At 34.4% G+C, this 23547-nt stretch overlaps 1 protein-coding gene across 1 annotated transcript in view; it reads left to right on the top strand.

Annotated features, from left to right (window-relative positions):
• The window catches only part of LOC148944603 (uncharacterized), an 83791-nt gene that overhangs the window by 46502 nt on the left and 13742 nt on the right, over positions 1-23547 (top strand). Inside the window, exon 2 of the mRNA XM_089100438.1 lies at positions 11973-12225. Coding sequence (XP_088956564.1) covers positions 11973-12225 — 253 coding nt within the window. The remainder of the gene's footprint in view (positions 1-11972; positions 12226-23547) is intronic.

Genomic DNA, 23547 nt, shown 5'->3' with positions numbered 1-23547 from the left:
AACACATCCAATCAAAATTTTGAGATAACCATTTTATTCAACGTAGTTTTAAGATCTTTAAATTAGGTGTTTGAGGATGACAACCCCCTCACAGCCCTCAGGGCAAGGGGTGTAAGTTATGGCCTGGGGGCCTATAAGGTTTTCATAGAACGCGGGTCGTACAAACTTCAAAAGGGGCTTGTTAGATTAGAAATTGAAATGGCTAGTGCCCATTCTAATAGTCGAAAGTAATTAAAAGGCAACTAACATCCCTTCCACGCCCACCATTTCCCCAAACACATCAAATCAAAATTTTGAGATAGCCGTTTTGTTCCACGCAAATTAAAGTTCAGGAAATAATACTTTGAGCAGGACACTCCCCCCACGGTCTTCAGGGCGAGGTTTATAAGTTATGCCCTGGGGGCACACAAGTTTTTATTAAAATCTTTGCCGTATAAACTTGAAAAAGGGCTCATTCGATTGGAAATTCAAAGGTCTAGTGCCATTTTTAAGAGTCGAAAGGGATTTGAGGACAACTTACCCCCCCCTCTCTTACTCACCTTTTCCCCAAACACATCCAATCAGAATTTTCGCATATTCATTTTGTTCAGCGTTATTGATTTCCAGTTAGAAATTATGTTTTAGAGGAGGACACTCCCCCACAGCCCTCAGGGTAAGGGTTATAAGTTATGTCCTGGGGCATATAAGGCTTTTATAGAACGCCGAAATAGTTGAAAGTGATTTGAGGGCAACTAACCCCCCTCTCACGCTCACGTTTTCCCCAAACAAATGGCCAAACCCGCCATTTTTAATACTTGAAAGTGATTGGAGAGCGACTACCGCCCCTCTCACGTCCACCGTTTCCCCAAACATATCCAATCAAAATTTTGAGATAGCCATTTTGTTTAACGTAGTTGAAAGTTCTGGCAACTACGTCTGGATAACAGAAAGTTCTGGATAACAGCCCTTAGAGTAAGGGTTGTAATTAATGCCCCGGGGGCATATAAGGTGTTTATAGAAAGCGTTGTCGTTTCAAAAATGGCTCATTCGATTGGAAATCGAAAGGCCTAGTGCCCTTTTACATAGTCGAAAGTGATTGGAAGGCTTGACATTTTTATTGTAGAGATCGATTTGGGAATAATGTATTATTTTTGTTATTGTTGTTGTTTAGAACAGGGCACTTCGTATCGAAGGAGTTGTCGTGGGAACTTCGAAAATGGCTCATTCGATTGAAAATAGAAAGGGCTGATGCCCTTTTTAATAGTCGAAAGTTATTGGAGGGCAAATAATCCCCCTCCCACGCCCACCCTTCCATTTGCCCATTATGTTGAAAACTAAATGTTGCGTTAAGATTAAATCAAAATGCACTGTGTTAATGCTAATTCCCAATAAGGCATCTCAGCAGTATCCCAAGAACGACTGAGGGTATTATGTTGAAACTTTCGGGGCTACTTCTACTCTTAAAATTTAATCAAATCAAAATAGCGTAGGTGTATCCAAGCTATCAAAGATAGTAAACAGATGTTTTTGCAAATTGTATCAAGTTTTCTATTTCAGGTCAACTAGACAGGTATGAAACTAAATTAAACACTACTATTTTTGTCCAGATTTTTAAAAGGGTGTATGCTGGTAAAAATTGCTGAAAAATTTTCTCCGGCACACAAATAGCAGGCCAAACTAGTCTTTAAAAAACGAAAAGATTTAAAGTATTATTTTTTTTTCCCTGAAAAGACTATGTCAATATAAACTGAACAGAAATTAATTAAAAAAAACTTTTGCCACAAAATAAGTTTTTCAAAGAAAAGTAAAGAACTCCATTAAAGAAAAAATGAGCAAAAATAAAATCAAATAATCTACCAAGCGTGAAACTGCCACAAATCAGCATCGATAAATAAATGAAACCCAAAACGAAAAGAAATTACAATAAATAACCGAGTCAAACTCAAAACAAGCAGAAATTAACGTAAGTTGTGTTCAAAACCCCTATGCCTTCCCAAGGCCAGAACATAGTTTGCACTCTACTGAAAAAATACAAATGAATGAGCAGTGTCAGTTTAATATACATATACTTATACTTAGTAATCAGAATGTTAATATTATCTGATTTATTAAAGTTATAAAAGTAAAAAAAATATATTTTTTTCAATTAAGTGAAAATTATGTTCTGGCCTTCGGAAGACATCGGGGTTTTGAGCACAATATGTTAATTTCTTCTCGTTTTGAGTTCGACTCGGTTATTTATTGTAATTTCTGTTCCTTTTGGGATTCATTATCATTATCGATGCTGATTTGTGGTAGTTTCACGCTTGGTAGATTATTTTATTTTATTTTTGCTCATTTTTTGTTTAATGGAGTTCTTTACTTTTCTTTGAAAACCTTATTTTGTGGGGAAAGTTTTTTAATTAATTTTTATATAAAAAGCAATTTTCTTATTAATATTTGATACTCAGTCATCAATCAAAAGACTTGGAAATTACTAAGTAGTTGAGTTTTTCCCATGTAAAACGGTTTTCTTATTAAATTTTGATAGCTTAGTTCGTTCCATGCTAAAGTGCTTTATCAATTTTCGATTGTCAGTCATCAATTAAATGACTTGGAATTTACCAAGTAGCTGAATTTGTTCTATGCAAAAAGTTTTTGTCAGTCATCAATTAAAAGACTTTTTATGCTCAGTCATCAATTAAATGACTTGAAATTTACCAAGTAGCTGAATTTTTCTATGCAAAAGTACTTTTTTTTATTAATTTTTAGTACTCAGTCACCCATTAAAAGACTTCAAATTTACCAAGTAGCTGAGTTTGTCCTATGCAAAAATACTTCTTGTTAATTTTTTATATTCACTCGTTAATTAAAAGACAAAGAACTTACCAAGTACGTTGAATTGTTTCTATGTAAAAATTCATTTTTATTAATTTTTATACTTAGTCAACAATTAAAAGACATGGAATTTACAAAGTAGTTAAGTTTATTCTATACTAAAGTACTTTTATTAATTTTATTAATTTTTGATACTCAGTAACCAATTCAATGACTTGGAATTTACAAAGTAGTTGAATTTGTTCTATATAAAAGCCCGGTTTTATTCATTTTTATGCTCAGTCGTTAATTAAAAGACTTGGAATTTACCCAGTACTTGAATTTGTTCTGTGCAAAAGTTTTCTTTTACTAATTTTTGATGTTCAGTCATCAATTAAAAGACTTGGGATTTACCAAGTAGCTGAGTTTGTCCTATGTAAAAACGTTTTTTATTAAATTTTGATACTCAGTCACCAATTAAATGGCTTGGAATTTACCAATTAGCTGAGTTTTTCTATGCAAAAGTGCTTTTTATTAAATTTTTATACCCAGTCATCAATTAAAAGACTTGGAATCTACCAAGTAGTTGACTTTTTCTATGTAAAAGTGCTTTTTTTAAATTTTGTATACTCAGTCACATATTAAAAGACTTGGAATTTACCAAGTAGTTAAATTTGTTCTATGCTGAGGTACTTTTTCTTATTAATTTTTGATGCTCAGTCACCAATTAAATGACTTGGAATTTACCAAATGAATGAATAAATTAGATAATTAATTTATTGTAAACCCATCAAGTTTAGACCAGAAGCACAGACAGAGCAAGAATAAAAGAAAATATGAAAATGAAAACGAAAAGACGCTTCAACAGAAACAATAATGAAAAAGAAAGAAAAACAAAACAAGACACTTACACTTAACCTAACAAGGAGAAAAAAAAATCACATTACTGATGAAAACTACTGGATTATTATGAGCCACCACTGATGAATTTGACGATTATTACTGAATTTAACAATCTGTTCTTCTGCCGCTTTTAGTGGATCCGTGATATTATAAATCCTGATTATTTTGGTATTCCTGGTCGAAGGTGGAAGTCTGAGTAAATATTTTGCAAACCAGAAAAAAGTGCTGCGGATTTCATCTTTATCTGTTTGAGTAAATATTTTCCAAAAAGGTGTACAGTATAGAATGTGAGGAGTTGCAATCGCATTATACAGTATGGAAAGGATGGTTCTATTGAAACAAAGTTTGGCCTTGATAAATGTCGAATAAGCAGTGTAAATGCGGCGTTGTATATATGAAAGTTGAAGCTGACGTGTGTGTTTAATACGTAGAAGTGCCAATTGGGAGTCCAAGATAGGTTATGTGGTTGGACGGTCTGATTGGCCTGCTGTCAAGAGAGACGCTAAGATTTTGGGTTTCTTATTTCTAATTAAACAATACAACCTTCGATTTTTCAGAATTAAATTCAAATCCAATCCTAAAATACCCCTCGGCCAGCACTCCAAAAATCTCCGAAATCCCTTGCAGCATGCGACTCACGCTCAGGATGTCGTCTGCGTAGCAGACCAACGAAAAGTTTATAGGCTGCAAAATACATTATGATGGGCATTGTGCTTGAGCATCCAGGACGTAATAGTTGAATAATGTGGGGAATGTTACAAATTCTTGTGTGGCTCCTTTTCTTATCAGGATCAGTCTTTCACGTGGTGTAGTGGATAAAAATTTATCTGGAGGCAATTTCAGCCAAACTTAAGACCCGAGTACATGTCACGCAGTGGCTTGATAATAGCGCGGTTCACCCCTCTTTTTACTGCAAAAAGAATCATTGCGGCGTTTATTAAAGAATCGGAAGCCCTGTGTGCGTCATATCCAGCCAGTATTAGGCTGTCTTAACTTCTATCCGCTTCAATAAGGGCATTAGTCACAGCTGCAAGAGCATCCAGGCTGGAAGCCAAACTGATTAGGAGTCGAATAACATTTTCCGTTAATTCATACATAAAAATCAATTCGAATCGCTTGTGAGAGTAGTGGAGACAGTAAAAGGGCGAAAGGATGAGCACTGTATAAACAGCTTGCCTTTCTTCGGTATAGCTGTTAAATCCCCAACTCGGAAAGTAGACGGTACCACTCCGGGAGAAAAAATCATCAGCATTAGCAATTGTATATGATTTCGGAGCTGAGTTCCCCCATGCTTGAGATGCACTGCACTTATACGATCAATCTCAAAAGACGGTTTTCGCCTCAGGTGTTTGATAACACGTTCAACAGCCGAAAGAAGGAAGACAAAATAATTAGGAGACATCCCAGCAAGAACTGTATCTAATTCCTGTTCATAATTCCGCTCCAAAACTGCATCCAGAGTTGAGAACTCCAACTCGAAGTGGGCACACCAGTCCAACGCCGGTATATCATCTGCGGACACCGGTGAGGCGGGGGAGGCTGCCAATCCGTGTTACAACTTCCGTATATCATTTGGGTTCTGATTTACCTTTGCAGAAGTCTCCACAACTATCTTTCTACGATGTTTGGCTTAAGTATCAGCGAACCCTTTGTTTGTTGATTTGCGAATCTTGTTTACGAGACCCTGCTTTGGCTGGCCGTAATCCTTCCAAATATGAAACCAGAATTTAGTTCGCAGGCGTGACTCGACAAGAGCAGTATTTTCAGACCATTTTCGGACGATGCTGGATCTAATACGAGTAAGAGGTACTGCAGCGTTTTCAGCAGTTAGAAGTGCGTGGTAAATTTCAGCGCAGTAAATTTTCAGTGACGTTTTCACTTCCTTGCGTTGTAGTGAATTACGGCACAGTAGGCGAAATGGGGGATTGATTTTACGAAGAATAGCATCTGATGATTTAATAAATTTAATTTTATCTAATATACTCCACTCCCTACGTGAAGTTTGTTTGAGTTATTGTGTTGGGGCATCAATTCACTGGTTTTGGGGGGTAAGAATTTCAAAACTAACAATGATAGGTAGGTGATCTGATAGTCGGTATGTGATTATTACTGTTGCAATTGGGATAGATAGATTATGGGAAGCAACTACGTAATCAAGATTAGACGTGCTTGAAGGTGTGTGGATATTTGTGAAAGGGCAATCTTTCATAATAATCTCAAAATAATCATTAAACAAACCGCGAAGGAAGGACGTACGAGATGACCGGTTATCAGAAGCTAAATCACAGTTAAAATCACCTTGTATAACACTCGGAATATGTAACAGCTTAAGTTTGTCCAGACACGACGACAGCCTACCGCAAGCAAGGACAAAATTCCACTCAGATTGTTCATCGCGATAATCTACCGTCATATACACGTTAATGATAACACAATTCTCTAAACAAACCGCAAAAATCTGATTACATTCGTCAAAAATACTTGCTTTTAAACAACTTCTAAAAAGGTGGTGATCCTCCGGAAGGCCTTCCTCGGCAATTTAGTCTCTTTGCAAATACAGAAAAACCCTTGACGCCAGGGTTGATATCTAGCAGTGCCGAGCTGTTAGAGGTAAGAAAGTACTCCTGAACACACACAACATCGGAAGTCTTAATAGCATCACTAATCACAGGGATTTTATTCACAAAATTCCCATTTATATTCCACAAGAAAACTGAGAGCTTATTGGCCATTTCGGGGGAAGAGCTACGCTTTAACAGTCTCTGGTTTTCTGGACACGAAATGTGATAGCATGTATGTTTGTCCGATTTTTAGCTTAGACAGTGGCCTGGATTCTGACATGGTGTAGCAGTGCTAATAGGATGCTCTTTGCAACATCACCTGCTACACAACTCAGGATTTGAGCATTGGCTAGCCAATTGCCCTGCCCCGTGACACATGTAGCAGTGCCGCGGCAGAAAATGGAATACTTCAATACGATAAAGATCAAGACCGATTTTGATTGGGTTACAATAGTATTTTTGAGAGCTACTTTGGTCGAGTAGTACAGTTTGTAAGCGTTAATGCTGCCACATCGGACTACTTTAACACAGTCCTGAGGCAATGAGGCCAGGACGTCTGGAGACGTTTGTTCTATACAAAAGTACTTTTTCATTAATTTTTATACTCAGTCATCAATTAAAAAACTTGGAATTTACCCATTACTTGAGTTTGTTCTATGCAAAAGTTTTTCTCTTATTAATTTCTTATGTTCAGTCATCAATTAAAAGACTTGGAATTTACCAAGTAATTGAATTTTTTCTATGTAAAAGTGCTTTTCTTGAATTTTTTATACTCATTCACCAATTAAAAGACTTATAATTTACAAAGTAGTTGAATTTTTTCTATACTAAGGTACCTTTTATTAAATTTTGATACTCAGTCATCAATTAAAAGACTTGGAATTTACCAAGTAGTTAAATTATTCTATGTAAAAGATTTTTCTTCTTAATTTTCCATACTCAGTCACCAACCAAAAGACTTGGAATTTACCAACTAGTTGAATTTGTTCTATACTAAAGTACTTTTTCTATTAATTATTGATACTCAGTCATCAATTCAAAGACTTGGAATTCACCAAGCAGTGGTGTTTTCTTCCATGTAAAATTGTTTCCTTATTAATTATTGATACTCAGTCAACAATTAAAGGATTTCGATTATACCAAGTAGTTGAATTTATTCTATGCAAAAGTACTTTTGTATTAATTTTGGATACTCAGTCACCGATTAAAAAACTTGGAATTTTCCAAATACTTGAATTTGTTCTATGCAAAAGTACTTTTTTATTAATTTTTTGATATTCAGTCACCAATTAACAGACTTGGAATTTGACAAGTAGTTGAGTTTGTTGTATGCAAAAGTCCTTTTATATTAATTGTTGACACTCAGTCACCAATTAAAAGACTTGGACTTTACCAAGTAGTTGAGTTTTTTCTATGTAAAACTACTTTCTTATTATTTTTTTGATACTCAGTCATCAATTAAAAACTTGGAATTTATCATGTAGCTGAGTTTGTTCTATGCAAAAATGTTTTCTTATTATTTTTTATACTCAGTTATCAATTAAAAGACTTGGAATCTACCAAGTAACAGAGTTTTTTATATTAAAAAGTATTTTCCTTATTAATTTTTGATACTCAGCCATTAATTAAAAGACTTGGAATTTACCAAGTATCTGAGTTTGCTCTATGCAAAAGTGATTTTTTATTAATATTTAATAATCACTCGCCAATTAAAAGACTTGTAATTTACCAAGTAGCTGAATTTGTTTTATGCAAAAGTACTTTTTATTAATTTTTCATATTCACTCATCAATTAAAATATTTGTAATTTATCAAATAGTTGAGTTTGTTCTATGTAAAAAGTGCTTTTCTTATTAATTTTTGATACTCAGTCATCAATTAAAAGACTTGGAATTTACCAAGTAGTTGAGTTTTTTATATGCAAATTTACTTTTCTTTTTATTAATTATTGATACTCACTCACCAATTAAAGAATACTTGTAATTTACCAAGTAGTAGAATTTACTCTGTGCAAAAGCACTTTTTTATTGATTTTTATACTCCGTCATTAATTAAAAGACTTTGAATTTACCAATTAGTTGAAACTGTTCTATGCAGAGGTGATTTCCAATTAATTTTTCATGTTCAGTCATCATTTAAAAAACTTGGAATTTACCAAGTAGTTAAATTATTCTATGTAAAAGATTTTTCTTCTTAATTTTCCATACTCAGTCACCAACCAAAAGACTTGGAATTTACCAACTAGTTGAATTTGTTCTATACTAAAGTACTTTTTCTATTAATTATTGATACTCAGTCATCAATTCAAAGACTTAGAATTCACCAAGCAGTGGTGTTTTCTTCCATGTAAAATTGTTTCCTTATTAATTATTGATACTCAGTCAACAATTAAAGGATTTCGATTATACCAAGTAGTTGAATTTATTCTATGCAAAAGTACTTTTTTATTAATTTTGGATACTCAGTCACCGATTAAAAAACTTGGAATTTTCCAAATACTTGAATTTGTTCTATGCAAAAGTACTTTTTTATTAATTTTTTGATATTCAGTCACCAATTAACAGACTTGGAATTTGACAAGTTATTGAATTTGTTCTATGCAAAAGTACTTTTTTATTAATTTTTGACACTCAGTCACCAATTAAAAGACTTGGACTTTACCAAGTAGCTGAGTTTATTCTATGTAAAACTACTTTCTTATTATTTTTTTATACTCAGTCATCAATTAAAAACTTGGAATTTATCAAGTAGCTGAGTTTGTTCTATGCAAAAATGTTTTCTTATTATTTTTTATACTCAGTTATCAATTAAAAGACTTGGAATCTACCAAGTAACAGAGTTTTTTATATTAAAAAGTATTTTCCTTATTAATTTTTGATACTCAGCCATTAATTAAAAGACTTGGAATTTATCAAGTAGCTGAGTTTGCTCTATGCAAAAATGTTTTTTATTAATTTTTAATATTCAGTCACCAATTAAAAGACTTAGAATTTACCAATTAGTTTAGTTTGTTCTATGCAAAAGTGCTTTTTATTATTTTTTGATATTCAGTCATCAATAAAAACTTGGAATTTACCATATAGTTGAGTTTGTTCTATGTAAAAAGTGCTTTTCTTATTAATTTTTGAAACTCAGTCATCAATTCAAAGACTTTGAATTTATCAAGTAGTTGAATTTGTTCTATGCAAATTTACTTTTCTTTTTATTAATTATTGATACTCACTCACCAATTAAAGAATACTTGTAATTTACCAAGTAGTAGAATTTACTCTGTGCAAAAGCACTTTTTTATTGATTTTTATACTCCGTCATTAATTAAAAGACTTTGAATTTACCAATTAGTTGAAACTGTTCTATGCAGAGGTGATTTCCAATTAATTTTTCATGTTCAGTCATCATTTAAAAAACTTGGAATTTACAAGTAGCTGAGTTTATTCTATGCAAAAGGATTTTTTTCTGAATTTTGATACTCTATCATCAATTCAATGACTTGGAGTTTACCAAGTGGCTGAGATTGTTCTTTGCAAAACCAATGTTTTATTAATTTTTGATACTCAATCACCAATTGAAAGACTTTGAATTTACCAAATAGTTGAATTTGTTCTATGAAAAAGTACTTTTTCTTATTAATTTTTTATATTTAGTCATCAATTGAAAGACTTGGAATTTACCAAGTAGTTGAGTTTGTTCTATGCAAAAGTGTTTTCTTATTAACCGTAGATACTTAGTCATCAATTAAAAGACTTTGAATTTATCAAGTAGCTGAGTTTGTTCTATGGAAAAAAGTTTTATTATTATTTTTGATACTCAGTCATCAATTAAAAACTTGGAATTTATCATGTAGCTGAGTTTGTTCTGTGCAAAAATGTTTTTTATTGTTTTTTATGCTCAGTCATCAATTAAAAGACTTGGAATCTACCAATTAACTTAGTTTTTTATATTAAAAAGTGTTTTCTGATTAATTTTTGATACCCAGTCATTAATTATAAGACTTGGAATTTATCAAGTAGCTGAGTTTGTTCTGTACAAAAATGTTTTTTATTAATTTTTAATACTCAGTCACCAACTAAAAAACTTTGAATTTACCAAGTAGCTGAGTTTGTTTTATGCAAAAATACTTTTTATTAATTTTTCATATTCACTCATCAATTAAATGATTTGGAATTTATCAAATAGTGGAGTTTGTTCTATGTAAAAAATGCTTTTCTTATTAATTTTTGATACTCAGCCATCAATTAAAAGACTTGGAATTTACCAAGTAGTTGAGTTTTTACTATGCAAACATACTTTTTTTTATTAATTATTGATACTCAGTCACCAATTAAAGGATACTTGTAATTTACCATGTAGTTGAATTTACTCTGTGCAAAAGCACTTTTTTATTGATTTTTATACTCCGTCATCAATTAAAAGACTTTGAATTTACCAATTAGTTGAATTTGTTCTCTGCAAAGGTGTTTTCCAATTAATTTTTGATGCTCAGTCATCATTGAAAAAACTTGGAATTTAGAAATAACTGAGTTTATTCTATGCAAAAGGGATTTTTTCTCAATTTTGATACTCAGTCATCAATTCAATGACTTGGAATTTACCAAGTGGCTGAGTTTGTTCTTTGCAAAACCAATGTTTTATTAATTTTTGATACAAAATCACCAATTGAAAGACTTTGAATTTACCATAAAGTTGAATTTGTTCTATGAAAAAGTACTTTTTCTCATTACTTTTTGATATTTAGTCATTAATTGAAAGACTTGGAATTTACCAAGTAATTGGGTTTGTTCTATGCAAAAGTGTTTTCTTATTAATTGTAGAAACTCAGTCATCAATTAAAAGACTTTGAATTTATCAAGTAGCTGAGTTTGTTCTATGCAAAAATGTTTTCCTATTAATTTTTGATACTCAATCATCAGTTAAAATACTTCGAATTTATCAAGTAGCTGAGATAGTTCTGTGCAAAATTGTTTGTTTTTTTCAATTTTTGATACTCAGTCATCAATTAAAAGGCCTGGAATCTACCAAGTAACTGAGTTTTTTATATTCAAAAGTGTTTTCTGATTAACTTTTGATACTCAGTCATCAATTAAAAGACTTGGAATTTATAAAGTAGCTGAGTTTGTTCTATGCAAAAACATTTTTTATTAATTTTTAATAATCAGTCACCAATTAAAAGACATGGTTTTTAACAAGTAAATTTTCATTGAAAAGTGCTTTTTATATATATATTATATATATATATATATATATATATATATATATATATATATATATATATATATATATATATATATATATATATATATATATATATATATATATATATATATATATATATATATATATATATATATATATATATATATATATATATATATATATATATATATATATATATATATATATATATATATATATATATATATATATATATAACTTAAAAACGGAAAGTTTTGCTTTGTGAGGCATATACCATTTTTATGAAAGCTAGAGTAGAGGTTTCAAACTCCTATTTACAAAGTATATGCCATTAGGGTCAAACTCATACGGATACTTTTGGAGCTGAGGTCCTCCCTCCACTTCTTCTGAGACTCTCGTTATATCAAATCATTTCGCAAACTGTTAATTTTGATGTTTTCAATTATTCGCGACCCAAATATGCTGAATTTTATGAATTACCCAATTTATATATTTTGTTGATTTTGAATATGAGTATAACTTAATATATATTGCTTTTAGCGAGAAAGGCGAACTTTCTTTGAATGTGGAGCACTTGATGGAATCACTTTTTCAACGACATTCCATTTAGAAAACTTCCTAAACTGGACAGGTATTTTAATAGAAGCTGATCCATACTATTATGAAAAACTTAGAAAAAGGAATAGAAAGGCTTTTGCTGTACACGCCTGTGTGAGTCCAGAGAAATACGCGATGAAAGTTAACTTCAGTCATACAGATGGACTTTGGATGTCAAAGGCAGGGAAATATACAGGTAGGAATATCCCTAGCATCATTAGAATACCTCCAACGACAAAAATAGGTAAATTTACTTCTAATTAATAAGAATTCCAAATATACGATTCGTTTGTTTTTCCCTTTGTTGCTTTTTTCATTTATTTGATCCTGTCCTCGTGTCCTTTTTTAGCTATGTCCTCTATCCTGTGTCCTCTTTCATCATCTGGTGTTTCTTCCTGTTGTATTGGCTGTGTTCGTTCCCTTGATAGCTCGTATATTTTTACGAGTATAGGTTTTTTCTATTTTCCTCTTTTTTACCTTTTCAAAATCCATGTCTGCTATGTCGTTTTGTATGTTCGTAACTCGAATGAAAGACTTGTTTTTTCTTTTCCATGCTATTGTTCAAGTTATCCAGAAATGGTTGCGGCCAGGTCTCTGATCATCATGTATAATGGCTAAGCTGGCAAAAAAATGTGATTTTTGTTAGAATTGTATCTAACTTTAACTCAATAACTTGTGGTTCTTAATGGATTTAAAACATTTTTTTTTTAAATTTGAGCAAATATGAAGCTTAAAACGAACAAAAGAATTACTTCGCTGTTTATGCAGCACAGATATGCACAACAGGTTCAAATATTTGCAGATTTTTGAAAAAAACAAGAATTTCGCTGGAAATACAAAACCGACGCAGCAAAACAGGACTTAAGTAGTAGGCTATGCAGGAAATATAAGACTAATTTATAAGGTTTTTAATATTCTTTCACGGCCATAATAAATTTTACTTTGCAATTTGAATTCTGTAAGAAAAAACTCTAGCAAACTCAGTTTTCAGTAAAGAGCTACTTTTACAGAAACTCTGCAAATGAGAGGCTACGCTACAGCGTTGCTTATAGTAAACAGCCACGAGGTTTCAATGTCTGTTTGTTTTTTTCCTAGAGGTACTTCATATGGAAGAGAGGCCTTATAAACTTTGGAGGTGGATCATTCGATTAAAAATCGGAAGCTCTAGTGGCCAACTAAGAGTAAAAAAGAATTCGAGGCAACAAGACCCCCCACGCCCTCTTTCCTCCAAATGCATCCAATCAAAATTTCGAGATAACTATTTTGTTGAAGATAGTCCAAAGGTCAGATAACCTGGAGACATCCAGGGTTTAAAAGACCCTCCACGTCCCCCAGGGCAAGGACTGTAAGTTTTGCAAGTTGCTTATTGTTAATATATATGGTTTTTATATAAAATTTGGAGGAGGCTCATTCGACTAGAAATTAGACTCACAAAACCCCCCACAGCTGTAAATTATGCACGTTGCCCTTTGTTAACATATAAGGTTTTTGTGGAAGGGGTCGTTTAAACTTTAGAGGAGGCTCAATCTTTAGGAAATTGAAAGTTCGTGCTCATTTTTAAGAGTCCTAAGTGATCGATGGGCAACCAGCCCCCCCATGCTCATTTTCCTCATACACATCCGATCAAAATTTTGAGATGCCATTTTGTTCAAAATAGTCTAAAGGTCGAATAGTTAAGCTTCCAGTTTGACAACCCCCCACCCAAGCCCGCCGAGCAAGGCTTATAAGTTATGCAAGGTGTTCATTGTTAAAATATAAAGGTTTTTATGGAAGGAGTAGTAGATTAAACTTTATAGCAGGCTCACTCGATTGAAAATTGAAAACATGAGTGCCCTTGTTAAGAGCCAAAAGTAGTCGAAGGGCAACCAATCTCCTCCCCATGGCCGTTTTTTCCTAAATGCATTAAATCCAAGTTTTGAAATAGTTGTTTACTTCAAAAAGGTCAAATAGCTGTGCCACCTCCCCCTAGTATGTCTGGTTGGCACACCTCCCACCACAATGTCTGGGAAGAGGTGTCAAAGGTCTACCTAGTCCAAAGGTATAAACTAGCCAAAAGGTTTAATAGCTATGATTCCAGGGATGCCATATCCCGATAGTCCCGGGGCAAGGATGGTAAATCATGCAGTTTACCCATTGTTCCTATGCAGGATTTATCATAGGCAGCGCAATAGCGCTGACTAAGTACAGAACGATCCTGGCACAATGTATTTCTTGTTTTTTGTTTTTTTTTTGACCAGGGCACTTCGTATCGAAAGGGTTGCTGTAGAAACTTGGAAAAAGGCTCATTTGATTAAAAATTGGAAGGGCTTGTGCCCTTTTTAATAGTCAAAAGTGATTGGAGGAAAACTAACACCCCTCTCACACCCACCAGTTCCTAAAACACATCCAATCAAAATGTTTAGATAGCCATATTGTCCAAGGTAGTTGAAAATTCGTCTTTTTGAATGACATTCACCCCACAGACCTCAGTGCAAGGGTTGAAAGTTATGCCCTGGGGACACATAAGGTTTTTATAGAAAGCGTTGAAATAAAACTTCCAAAAGAGTTTGTTCAATTGAAAATTGTAAGGGGTAGTAACCTTTTTAATAGTTGAAAGTAATTGGCGAGCAAGTGACCCCCCCCCCTCTCTCACACCCACCTTTTACCCAAACACGTCCAATCAAAATTTTAAGATAGCCATTTTGTTCACTGTAGTTGAAATCTCTGGAAATTAGGTCTTTGAGGATGACAACCCCCCACAGCTCTCAGGGCAAGGGTTTTAAGTTATGCCCTGGGGGCATATAAGGTTTTTATAGAAAGCAATGTTGTAGAAACTTCAAAAAGAGCTCATTTGATTGGAAATTGAAAGGGCTAGTGCCCTTTTAATAGTCGAAAGTTACTCAAGGGCAACTAACACCCCTCTTACGCCCACAAATTTGGTCTTTGAGGGTGACGAACCCCCAAAAACCCTCAGGGCTATGCTCTGGGGGCATATAAGGTTCTTATAGAAAGCATTGTCGTAAAAACTTCAAAAAGGGCTCATTCAATTGAAAATTTAAAGGGCTAGGGCCCTTTTAATATTTGAAACTGATTGAAGGCAACTAAAATCCCGCTCATGCCCAACATTTCCCCAAAAACATCCAATCAAAGTTTCGAGATAACTATTTTCTTCAGCGTAGTTAAAAGGCCCATAAATTATGTCTTTGAGAATGACACTCGCCCCACAGCCCTCAGGCCTAGGGTTATAAATTATGGTCTTATGGCATAAAAGGATTTTATAGAAAGCGTTGTCATAGAAAATTCAAAACGGACTCCTTCGATTGGAAACTGAAAAGGCTAGGTTCCTTTTTAAAAGTCAAAAGTGATTGGAGGCAACTAACCCCCCTCTCACACCCACCATTTCCCAAAACACATCCAATCAAAATTTTGACTAAGCAATTTTGTTCAAGGTAGTTCAAAGTTCTGTAAATTAGTTCTTGGAGGATGACAACCCCCCAGAGCCCTCAGGGTAAGGGTTTTAAGCTATGCCCCGGGGCATGTAAGGTTTTACGTAGAAACGTAGAAACTTCAAAAATGGCTCGTTTGATTACAAATTGTAAGGGCTAGTGCCCTTTTTAATAGTCAAAAGTGATTGGAGGGCAACTAGCACCCCTCTCACACCCATTATTTCCCCAAACATTCAATCAAAATTATGAGATAACCATTTTGTTCGACATAGTTGAAAGGTCCAAAAATTATGTCTTTGAGGATGACGCTCCCCCCACAGCCCTCAGTGCAAGGATTGTAAGTTATGCCCCGGCGGCACATAAGGTTGTTATAGAAGCGTTGTCGTAAAAAGAGCTCTTCAAAAAGAGCTCATTCAATTGAAAATTGAAAGGGCTAGTACCCTTTTTAATAGTTGAAAGTGACAGGAGAGCAACTAACCCCCCTCTTACGCCCACAAGTTAGGTCTTTGAGTATGAAAACCCTCAAAATCCCTCAGGGCTCGGGTGGTACCGTAAGTTATGCTCTGGAGGCACATAAGGTTTTTATAAAAAGTGTTGTCGTAGAAACTTCAAAAGGGCTCATTTGATTGAAAATTGAAAGTGCTACTGCTTTTTTTAATAGTCGAAAGTGATTGGAGGGCAAATAACACCCCCGCTCCCTCTCACACCCACCATTTCCCCGAACATATCCAATCAAACTTTTGTGATATCCATTTTGTTCAACGTCGTTGAAAATTCCCGAAATTAGGACTTTGGGGATGACAACCCCCACAGCCCTCTGGGCAAGGGTTGTAGGTTATGCCCTGGGGGCATAAAAGGTTTTTTTTATAGAAAGTGTTGTCGTAGAAACTTCAAAAGGGCTCATTCGATTGGAAATTGAAAGGGCTAGTGCCTCTTTTAACAGTCTAATGTGATTTGAGAGAAACTAACCTCCCTCTCAAGCCCATTATTTCCCCAAAGACATCCAATAAAAATTTTGAAATATTTGTTTTATTCAACGTAGCTGAAAGTTCTGGAAATTAAGTCCTTGAGGATGACAACCACCTACCGCCCTCAGGGCAATGATTTTAAGTTATTCCCTGGAGGCATAGAAGGTTTTTACAGAAAGTCTTGTCGTTGAAGCTTCAAAAAGGGCACATTCAATTGGAAATTAAGGGCTAATGCCATTAATAATAATCAAAATCAATCGGAGGGCGATTGCCATCCGATCGCCATTCCCATCACTTCCTAAAACCTCCATGCCCATCATTTCCCCAAACCTCCATGCCCATCATTTCCCCAAACACTTCTGACCAACATTTTGATATAGCCATTTTTTGAATGTAGTTGAAGGGTCCGAAAATTATGTCTTTGAGTATGACAAACCCCCTCACAGCCCTCAGGGCTATGGTTGAAAGTTATGCCCTGGGGGCATATAAGGTTTTTATAGAAAGCGTTGTCGTAAAAATTAAAAAAAAGCTCATTCAATTCGAAATTGAGAGGGCTTTTGCCATTTTTAATAATCTAAAGTAATCGGAGGAAGAACCGCCCCCCCCCCCCCACGTCCATCATTTCCCCAAACATTTCCAATCAACATTTGGATATGACCATTTTTTCAACGTATTTGAAAGGTTTTGAAATTATGTTTTGAGGATGACACCCCCCTCTCCTCCATAGCCCTTTTTAAGTTATGCCCAGGGGGCACATAAGATTTTTATAGAAAGCGTGGTCATATAAACTTCGGAGGGGGATCATTGGATTAGTAATCTGACACTTTATTGCTCTTTTTAAGAGTCAAATTGATCGGAGGGCAGCTACCCCCCTCCCCTCTCCCCTCCCATACTCACACGTCGTATTGTCCCAAAATGCATCTAATAGAAATTTCGAGATAGCCATTCTTTTCAAAATAGTCTAAATATTATATAACAAGGCTTTTGAGGTGAAACCCAAAACGAACCGAACTTATAATAAATAATAGAGTCAAACTCAAAATGTAGCGATAAAAAGAAATGACTGAGGCAATTGTGGTCATAAATATTGACAGCGTCAAATGTAATATTATGCTTAAAAGCCGTGAACTTACACCTTATAAGTTCTCCTATAGCGCCACTTATGGCACTAATTACTGTGTCATATGTAATATTATGATTTAAAGCGATGTACCGATCGCGCCAGTTCTTCCGGGGTGATTTTTCTTAGGCTACTTAATAGACCAGGCAAGCTAAAAAAATAATGAGAAAGTTGAGTTTATGATCGCGCCACAGCAATGAGGAGTAAAGTAAATTTATGATCGCGCCACCCTCAATCATTGAGAGAAAATAAAATATGTAATTATATAAATGTAACCTCTTTTCCTCGAACTATCTGGAGATCAGATCCCTCTGGGAACGTACCTTGGAGACATGCGAACTAATTACCTGTCGTGCGATTAGATACAGACATATAAAACAAAATAAACACAAATAGAAGAGCAATAGATTTATTGTAACTTACATTTTAGGTGTACAACAGGGCTTACTTCAATTGACGGCAAATAATAACCAAGTCTCTACAATGACTGCATAATAACTTGAATCGCAATGCCTGAGTGCCAATATAATTCTGTCGATGATAATGAGAGCACGAAAAACACTTTTCTTCACTATATATCCTAAGTCCTGATCATGTGCCTTGGGAGGTACCCCACGATTGCCTTAAGTCCTGAGGTGGGCCAAACCCTCCGTCCAATAATCTGTCCTAAATATTTTTGATGATTTAAAAGTTCACACACTCCTATCACTTAGACTTCCTGTAAAAATATTGTATTTTCCAGTTTTTTATTACCACTCTTTTCGGCGAAATTCAAAGCTGGATAGCGCCATTCTTCGTCTGAGGCTAAGATGCAATTTTTCTCTTTGCTGATTAAGGACTTTTATTTTTTTTGAAACTAGATTTAAACTTAGTTAGAGGAAGTCAGAATTATCTGTAGAAAGAAGGAACATTATTTTTTTGTGTTTTAAATATATCATATTTTACTCACGGTACATATTACACTTCCCATTATTTTATGACGTCCCGTCATTAGGACTTGCTTGCCTTTGGGCTTTTGAAATGTTCGCAATTTATTAACTATTTATTCTGCATAATTTTGATTTACATTGTATTATTTCATATTTTTATTTTGTCTTAATCAGGAGTGCTAAAAATTTTCTCTATTACTTTTCTTATTTTATTCTACATCCCTATCTAAAATTCATCTACCCCTTCAACTCATCTCCTTCAACATATAGTCTTTAACTTGTGGGAGGGGTATATTGTCACTGAGGGGTTGGTCACTGGGGTTAATTTTGGTTTCCAGGTCCATTTTTCAGAAAATATCTTGTAACATTTATGGGATAACAGAGATATGAACTTTCCACACAGAGGGGATAGGGTGGATTCCGAGAGATGGTCGAAAGGGATTCGAAGTGTGAGTTTGTGACATATGAATAATTTTGGGGTAGTCAAATATCATAACTATATTGTCGTATGGTATTGGGGTCCATAATAAATATCAAGGGCGATATGTAGGTACCTATATCTTGCATTGATCAAGGGGGTTCACAGGATTTATGTGATTATATAGTTTGATAATTCAATGGATACTGAGATTCAAATATAATGTTGCATGATAGGTAACATTGTTCATGGTCAAGGAAACAACGATCAAAAGGTAACTGTAATTTTCGTAGACGTAGCTGGGACGGAAATTGGCTGGAGTCTATGGTGAGTACTCTTCGTTGGTTGAGGTATGATGAAAGTAGATGCTACTAGGTTGTATCTGCACTGGACAACTCATTGTAATGATCGATATCCAATATGTCAATCCACTTCCTGTAATAAAAATAACGAGGCAGAATCACACGTTCTTTAAAATCAAGTAGTCTTAATACATAATAAACAGAAAATGACATTGTTGCTGTAAATAAGGTCTCTTAATATTTTCATTAGTATACTTTAATGGACATATTTCTCTTTAATTTCCTTCGGCACTTATTTAATACTATGTTAGATTTAAAATAACCATTTAACATAATTTACCCTACAGCGTCTACTTTGAGGTCTCAATTTACAACATATTTCATGCCTGCATTGTTCACGCACGTCCGTGCTGCTTAAGAAACGCATGTTGGAGCGTCGTAACCGCACGGTTTTACGTAAACAATACTGCAATGAGGGAACAAGACATAGCAAGGACGAGTGGAGACCTCTATACCCACTCGTTTTCTAATGTCTTCCCTTTTTCTTGGCTTAGACGTTCTCATGGGGTTCCGGGTTTAACTTCTGCATTTCGGCCGTTTCCCCGTGTTTTTCTCTTGGTTTTCGCCTTCTTAGTCTAAGGATTTTTCCGTAATTAAACGTCAATAAGGATCCCATGGTCAGGGAAATCGCGAATACGAAGCATACGGTCAGTAGTATGTTCCACCAGAAATTGGTTGAGAATAATCCATATCTATTATCCACATACTTTAATCTCTGGTCCTCATTTGTAAATAGGGGATTCTGGGAGTCTAATGCTTCTCTTATTTTTGTAAGCTTTACTGTCCCTTTATTTTTATCTATTTTGGACCATATTGAGGTTTTCATTTCCTCATTTTCTATATTGGGAATAGTGTACGACAGGTTAATTGCCTTGAAATTGATTATTTTGGGACTTATTATCTTTGTGCTCGAGGTAATTAACGGCGTTCGAACAGTTGATTCTCTAGTTACAAGTCGACATCCTTGTTTTATGGTTATCGTACCCAGATCTTGTAACAGTAATTCTGTTTTGTAACTTGGGTCTATTTTTTCTGTATTATTGTAGCAAGACAAAGTTCCAACAGTTTCTTTTGGAACAGAAAATAACCAAACATCATTTCTAAGGTGTATGAATATTTATCGCTTAGTACTTCCTATCACGGCTTCTTTCAGTTGGACTGGATACATCGTACTGGAATGGTACGGGTAGGCTTTTTATATTAAAGGAAATTATTCGAATTAATTATATGCAATGTGACTTTTTAATTAGAATTTGATTTCGGGAACTGCTATATGTTGAACAGACGGTATCAGACGGTTTTGATTCAGGCGAAGCCATGATATATGTTGAACAGAATATTTCTATGCCGTTTTTATATTTGTATGATTTTTACTTACGAGTTAAAAGTTTTAAATTATTATTACTTTATGACGCTTTTCTATTGGAATTTCTTAATCCTATACTAATTGAGTGCAGTTCCATATATCAGGTAGTTTAACCGTTCGACCTGACTGTTTCGTTATTTTCTCCTCGACTTCTTGCGGTTTTTTATTTTTCGGTTTTTATAGCGAAATAAGATCAAACTTTTTGTATTGTTTTTAAAAAATTCTTGCCCTTTTATTTTTGTCTCCTTCGCGTGTGCAGCTGCTGAAGTCGGTTTTGATTTCCCTATTTCTTCAACTACTATATGGTCTGATTCGCCGTCAGACTCTTCGGAACTGGTTTCCGATGATTCTCTACTATAGGTTTTAGAAGTTGCACCTCGCATTGTTGAGGTATCATCTCCCTTTCGTTCATTATTTTATACTCCTCTTGAAGTAAAAGGTTTATTCCCCAAGTCCTCACTTTGAGTTTTCAACTCGGGAAATTTGAAAGATTCTTGAGAGCTTTGAGAGGAATCAAGAGTTTTTGCGGGGTTTCTCCACTGTTTAAATGCCATGTCTTCAGGGGGGTGGGGCATTCTTTGCACTAGGATTTCCCTCCATGAATTCCATTGTTTAGGTTTGACCATGGACACAGTTATATCATGATATTGTCCTTGCTGGTCATCCTTGGGAGTTTTATTCTCAGGTAATGTACTTTGAATCATTTTAATGGAGAAATTTATTAAATCCATAGCTTCTCGCAGATTTGTTTTAGTTGAATCTTTGGGAGGAGTTTTCTTTACAGTAATACCGGGGGTTTCTACAGCTCTATTCAATTCCTCCTGCAATGACAGGGGCCTTTCTATTGGTGTTGCAGGGGAAACCATATCGTCTGGAAATTTTTTGGGGGACAAGGGGTCGAAATTCTATTAGGGAACAAGTGGGTTTTTGGAGATATCGTATAATCTAATTCTCCTGCACTCTCCTATGATGAACTTTTTGGATCTTTTGGCATTTTTATTCTTGCTGGTATTAGGGATATTCTCTTGGGATTAACTAGATTTTTCATAGCTAAAAATTACTCAAAGTTTTCCTCATCACTCTCATCCTCAAATATAGTCTTGCTTGAAATTAAAGGGTTTTAGCTCTGCCAATCTTGATTTAGGGGGCTCATATTCTGCATCTGACGAATCAGTAGAGGAGGGACGTGATACCCATCTCTCTGGAAATTTGGCTCTTTTTATTCGGCTAACATGTGCCTTGTAAGTTCTTCCGCTATCGGGGTTCTCCCTGTTAAAAGTATAATCGTTATTGAAATTTTTGACTATTCTGAACGTTCCAGAATTTTTTTTGGAAAGTTTTTTACCTTCCGTTTTTGCCTCGTTCTTTAGGTAGACGCAGTCTCCTATTATGAAGACTATGCTCCCCTTGACTTTGGGTTGGTTTCTTAGCTCTTGGTTTATTTTACATTTTTCCAACTCTTGCCTAACTATTTTATAAGTTTTCCTAATCCTATTTATGAATTCCTGTTTGTAATCCTCCGAGTTATTATAATAATACCGAGATTCAATGATCTCATTATACGGGATTCTAAAATCACAACCAAAATGTGATTAAAGTGGGTTATCTTAAGTTGTTTCTGAATGAGCATTATTCATCAGGTTGGTTAAATAGTGTAAGAATTGATCCCAGTCATTCCTATTGTCTTTTGTATAAATACTTAATACATTCCAAAATATTTTATGCCTATTTCTCATTTTACCATTAGCTTGTGGGTGATACGGAGATGTCACCATTTTCTCTATGTTAAGAAAACTCATTAAATATTTTGTTACCTTTGAAACAAAATTGCTTCCGTTGTCACTTAAAACCTTATTTGGAATTCCAAATTTTAAAAATAATTTCGCCAACACCTTGCATGTGGCGTAAGCGCTTTGATTTTTTAATGCTTTTGCAAAAGTAAATCCGGAAAAAGGGTCTATAACTGAAAGAATACAAGTATGGCCTCTGTTGGAAACAGGCAAGCCTCTGCTGGTTCTATATAAGTCAAATGAGACAATATCGATGGGGTACTTTGCTACCGGGACCCTTCCCATTGGAGGATTAGGATAAGCTTGTGGTTTTTTCTTAAGTTACACCCTTCGCATGTACTTACAAATTCTTTAAGTTTTGTTATTACCGACGGCACGTAAAAATATTGTTTTAATTTATGGAAAGTTTTCGTAATTCCTAAGTGTCCACCTATATCTGAATGAAAATATTTGAAGGCAGGTATTATTAAATTTTGTGTCTATCTCTTTTCTAAGAGTTTTGAATTTATCCGGTAACACATCGTCATTCGCAAAATAATTTATAAGTGCTACACACATTTCGTCATTTTTTTGCTTTCTTTTTATATTTTCTAAAGACAGGGGACAATAGTTAACCTTATTTTCTTTTACTGTGTCTTTGACTTTGTTTTTCTTACATTCATGTTTGCTCTTAGCATTGATAGCGTTAACTTCTTTTTCCTCATATTCCAACGGAATATTTTCCGGGTATCTACTCAAAAAGTCGCAAGCTGCATTTTGTTTGCCTTTTAAATATTCAAATTCGTAATCTAGATCTTTGATTTTCATAATCCATCTAGCTAAAATTCCCGTGGGGTTTTTAAATGTGCGCATGTAGTGCAAGCTTTTATGGTATGATAGTAGTATAAATTTTTTAATAATTAAATATTGTCTATGTTTGTTCCAGTGGTACGTTATAGATAATAATTCTAAGTTTGTGGCGGAACAACTTCTTTCGCCTTTTGATAAGGTTCTACTCGAATAGCATATAACTTTTTCTATTTTTTTATTAGAAGGTCCTTGTAAAGGATCAGGGTTTCCTATGGGAATTATTTGCGAAAGAATAGCCCCAATGCCTTTTGAACTAGCATCTGTTGTGACCCCAAATTGTCTGTTTTCGAA

The sequence above is a fragment of the Artemia sp. Qi Xiang Cuo genome, chromosome 14 (genome assembly GCF_049724085.1).
Source record: "Artemia sp. Qi Xiang Cuo chromosome 14, ASM4972408v1, whole genome shotgun sequence".
Classification (NCBI taxonomy): domain Eukaryota; kingdom Metazoa; phylum Arthropoda; class Branchiopoda; order Anostraca; family Artemiidae; genus Artemia; species Artemia sp. Qi Xiang Cuo.
The sequence above is the reverse complement of the archived record's forward strand: the minus strand, read 5'-3'. Positions and strand labels throughout refer to the sequence as shown.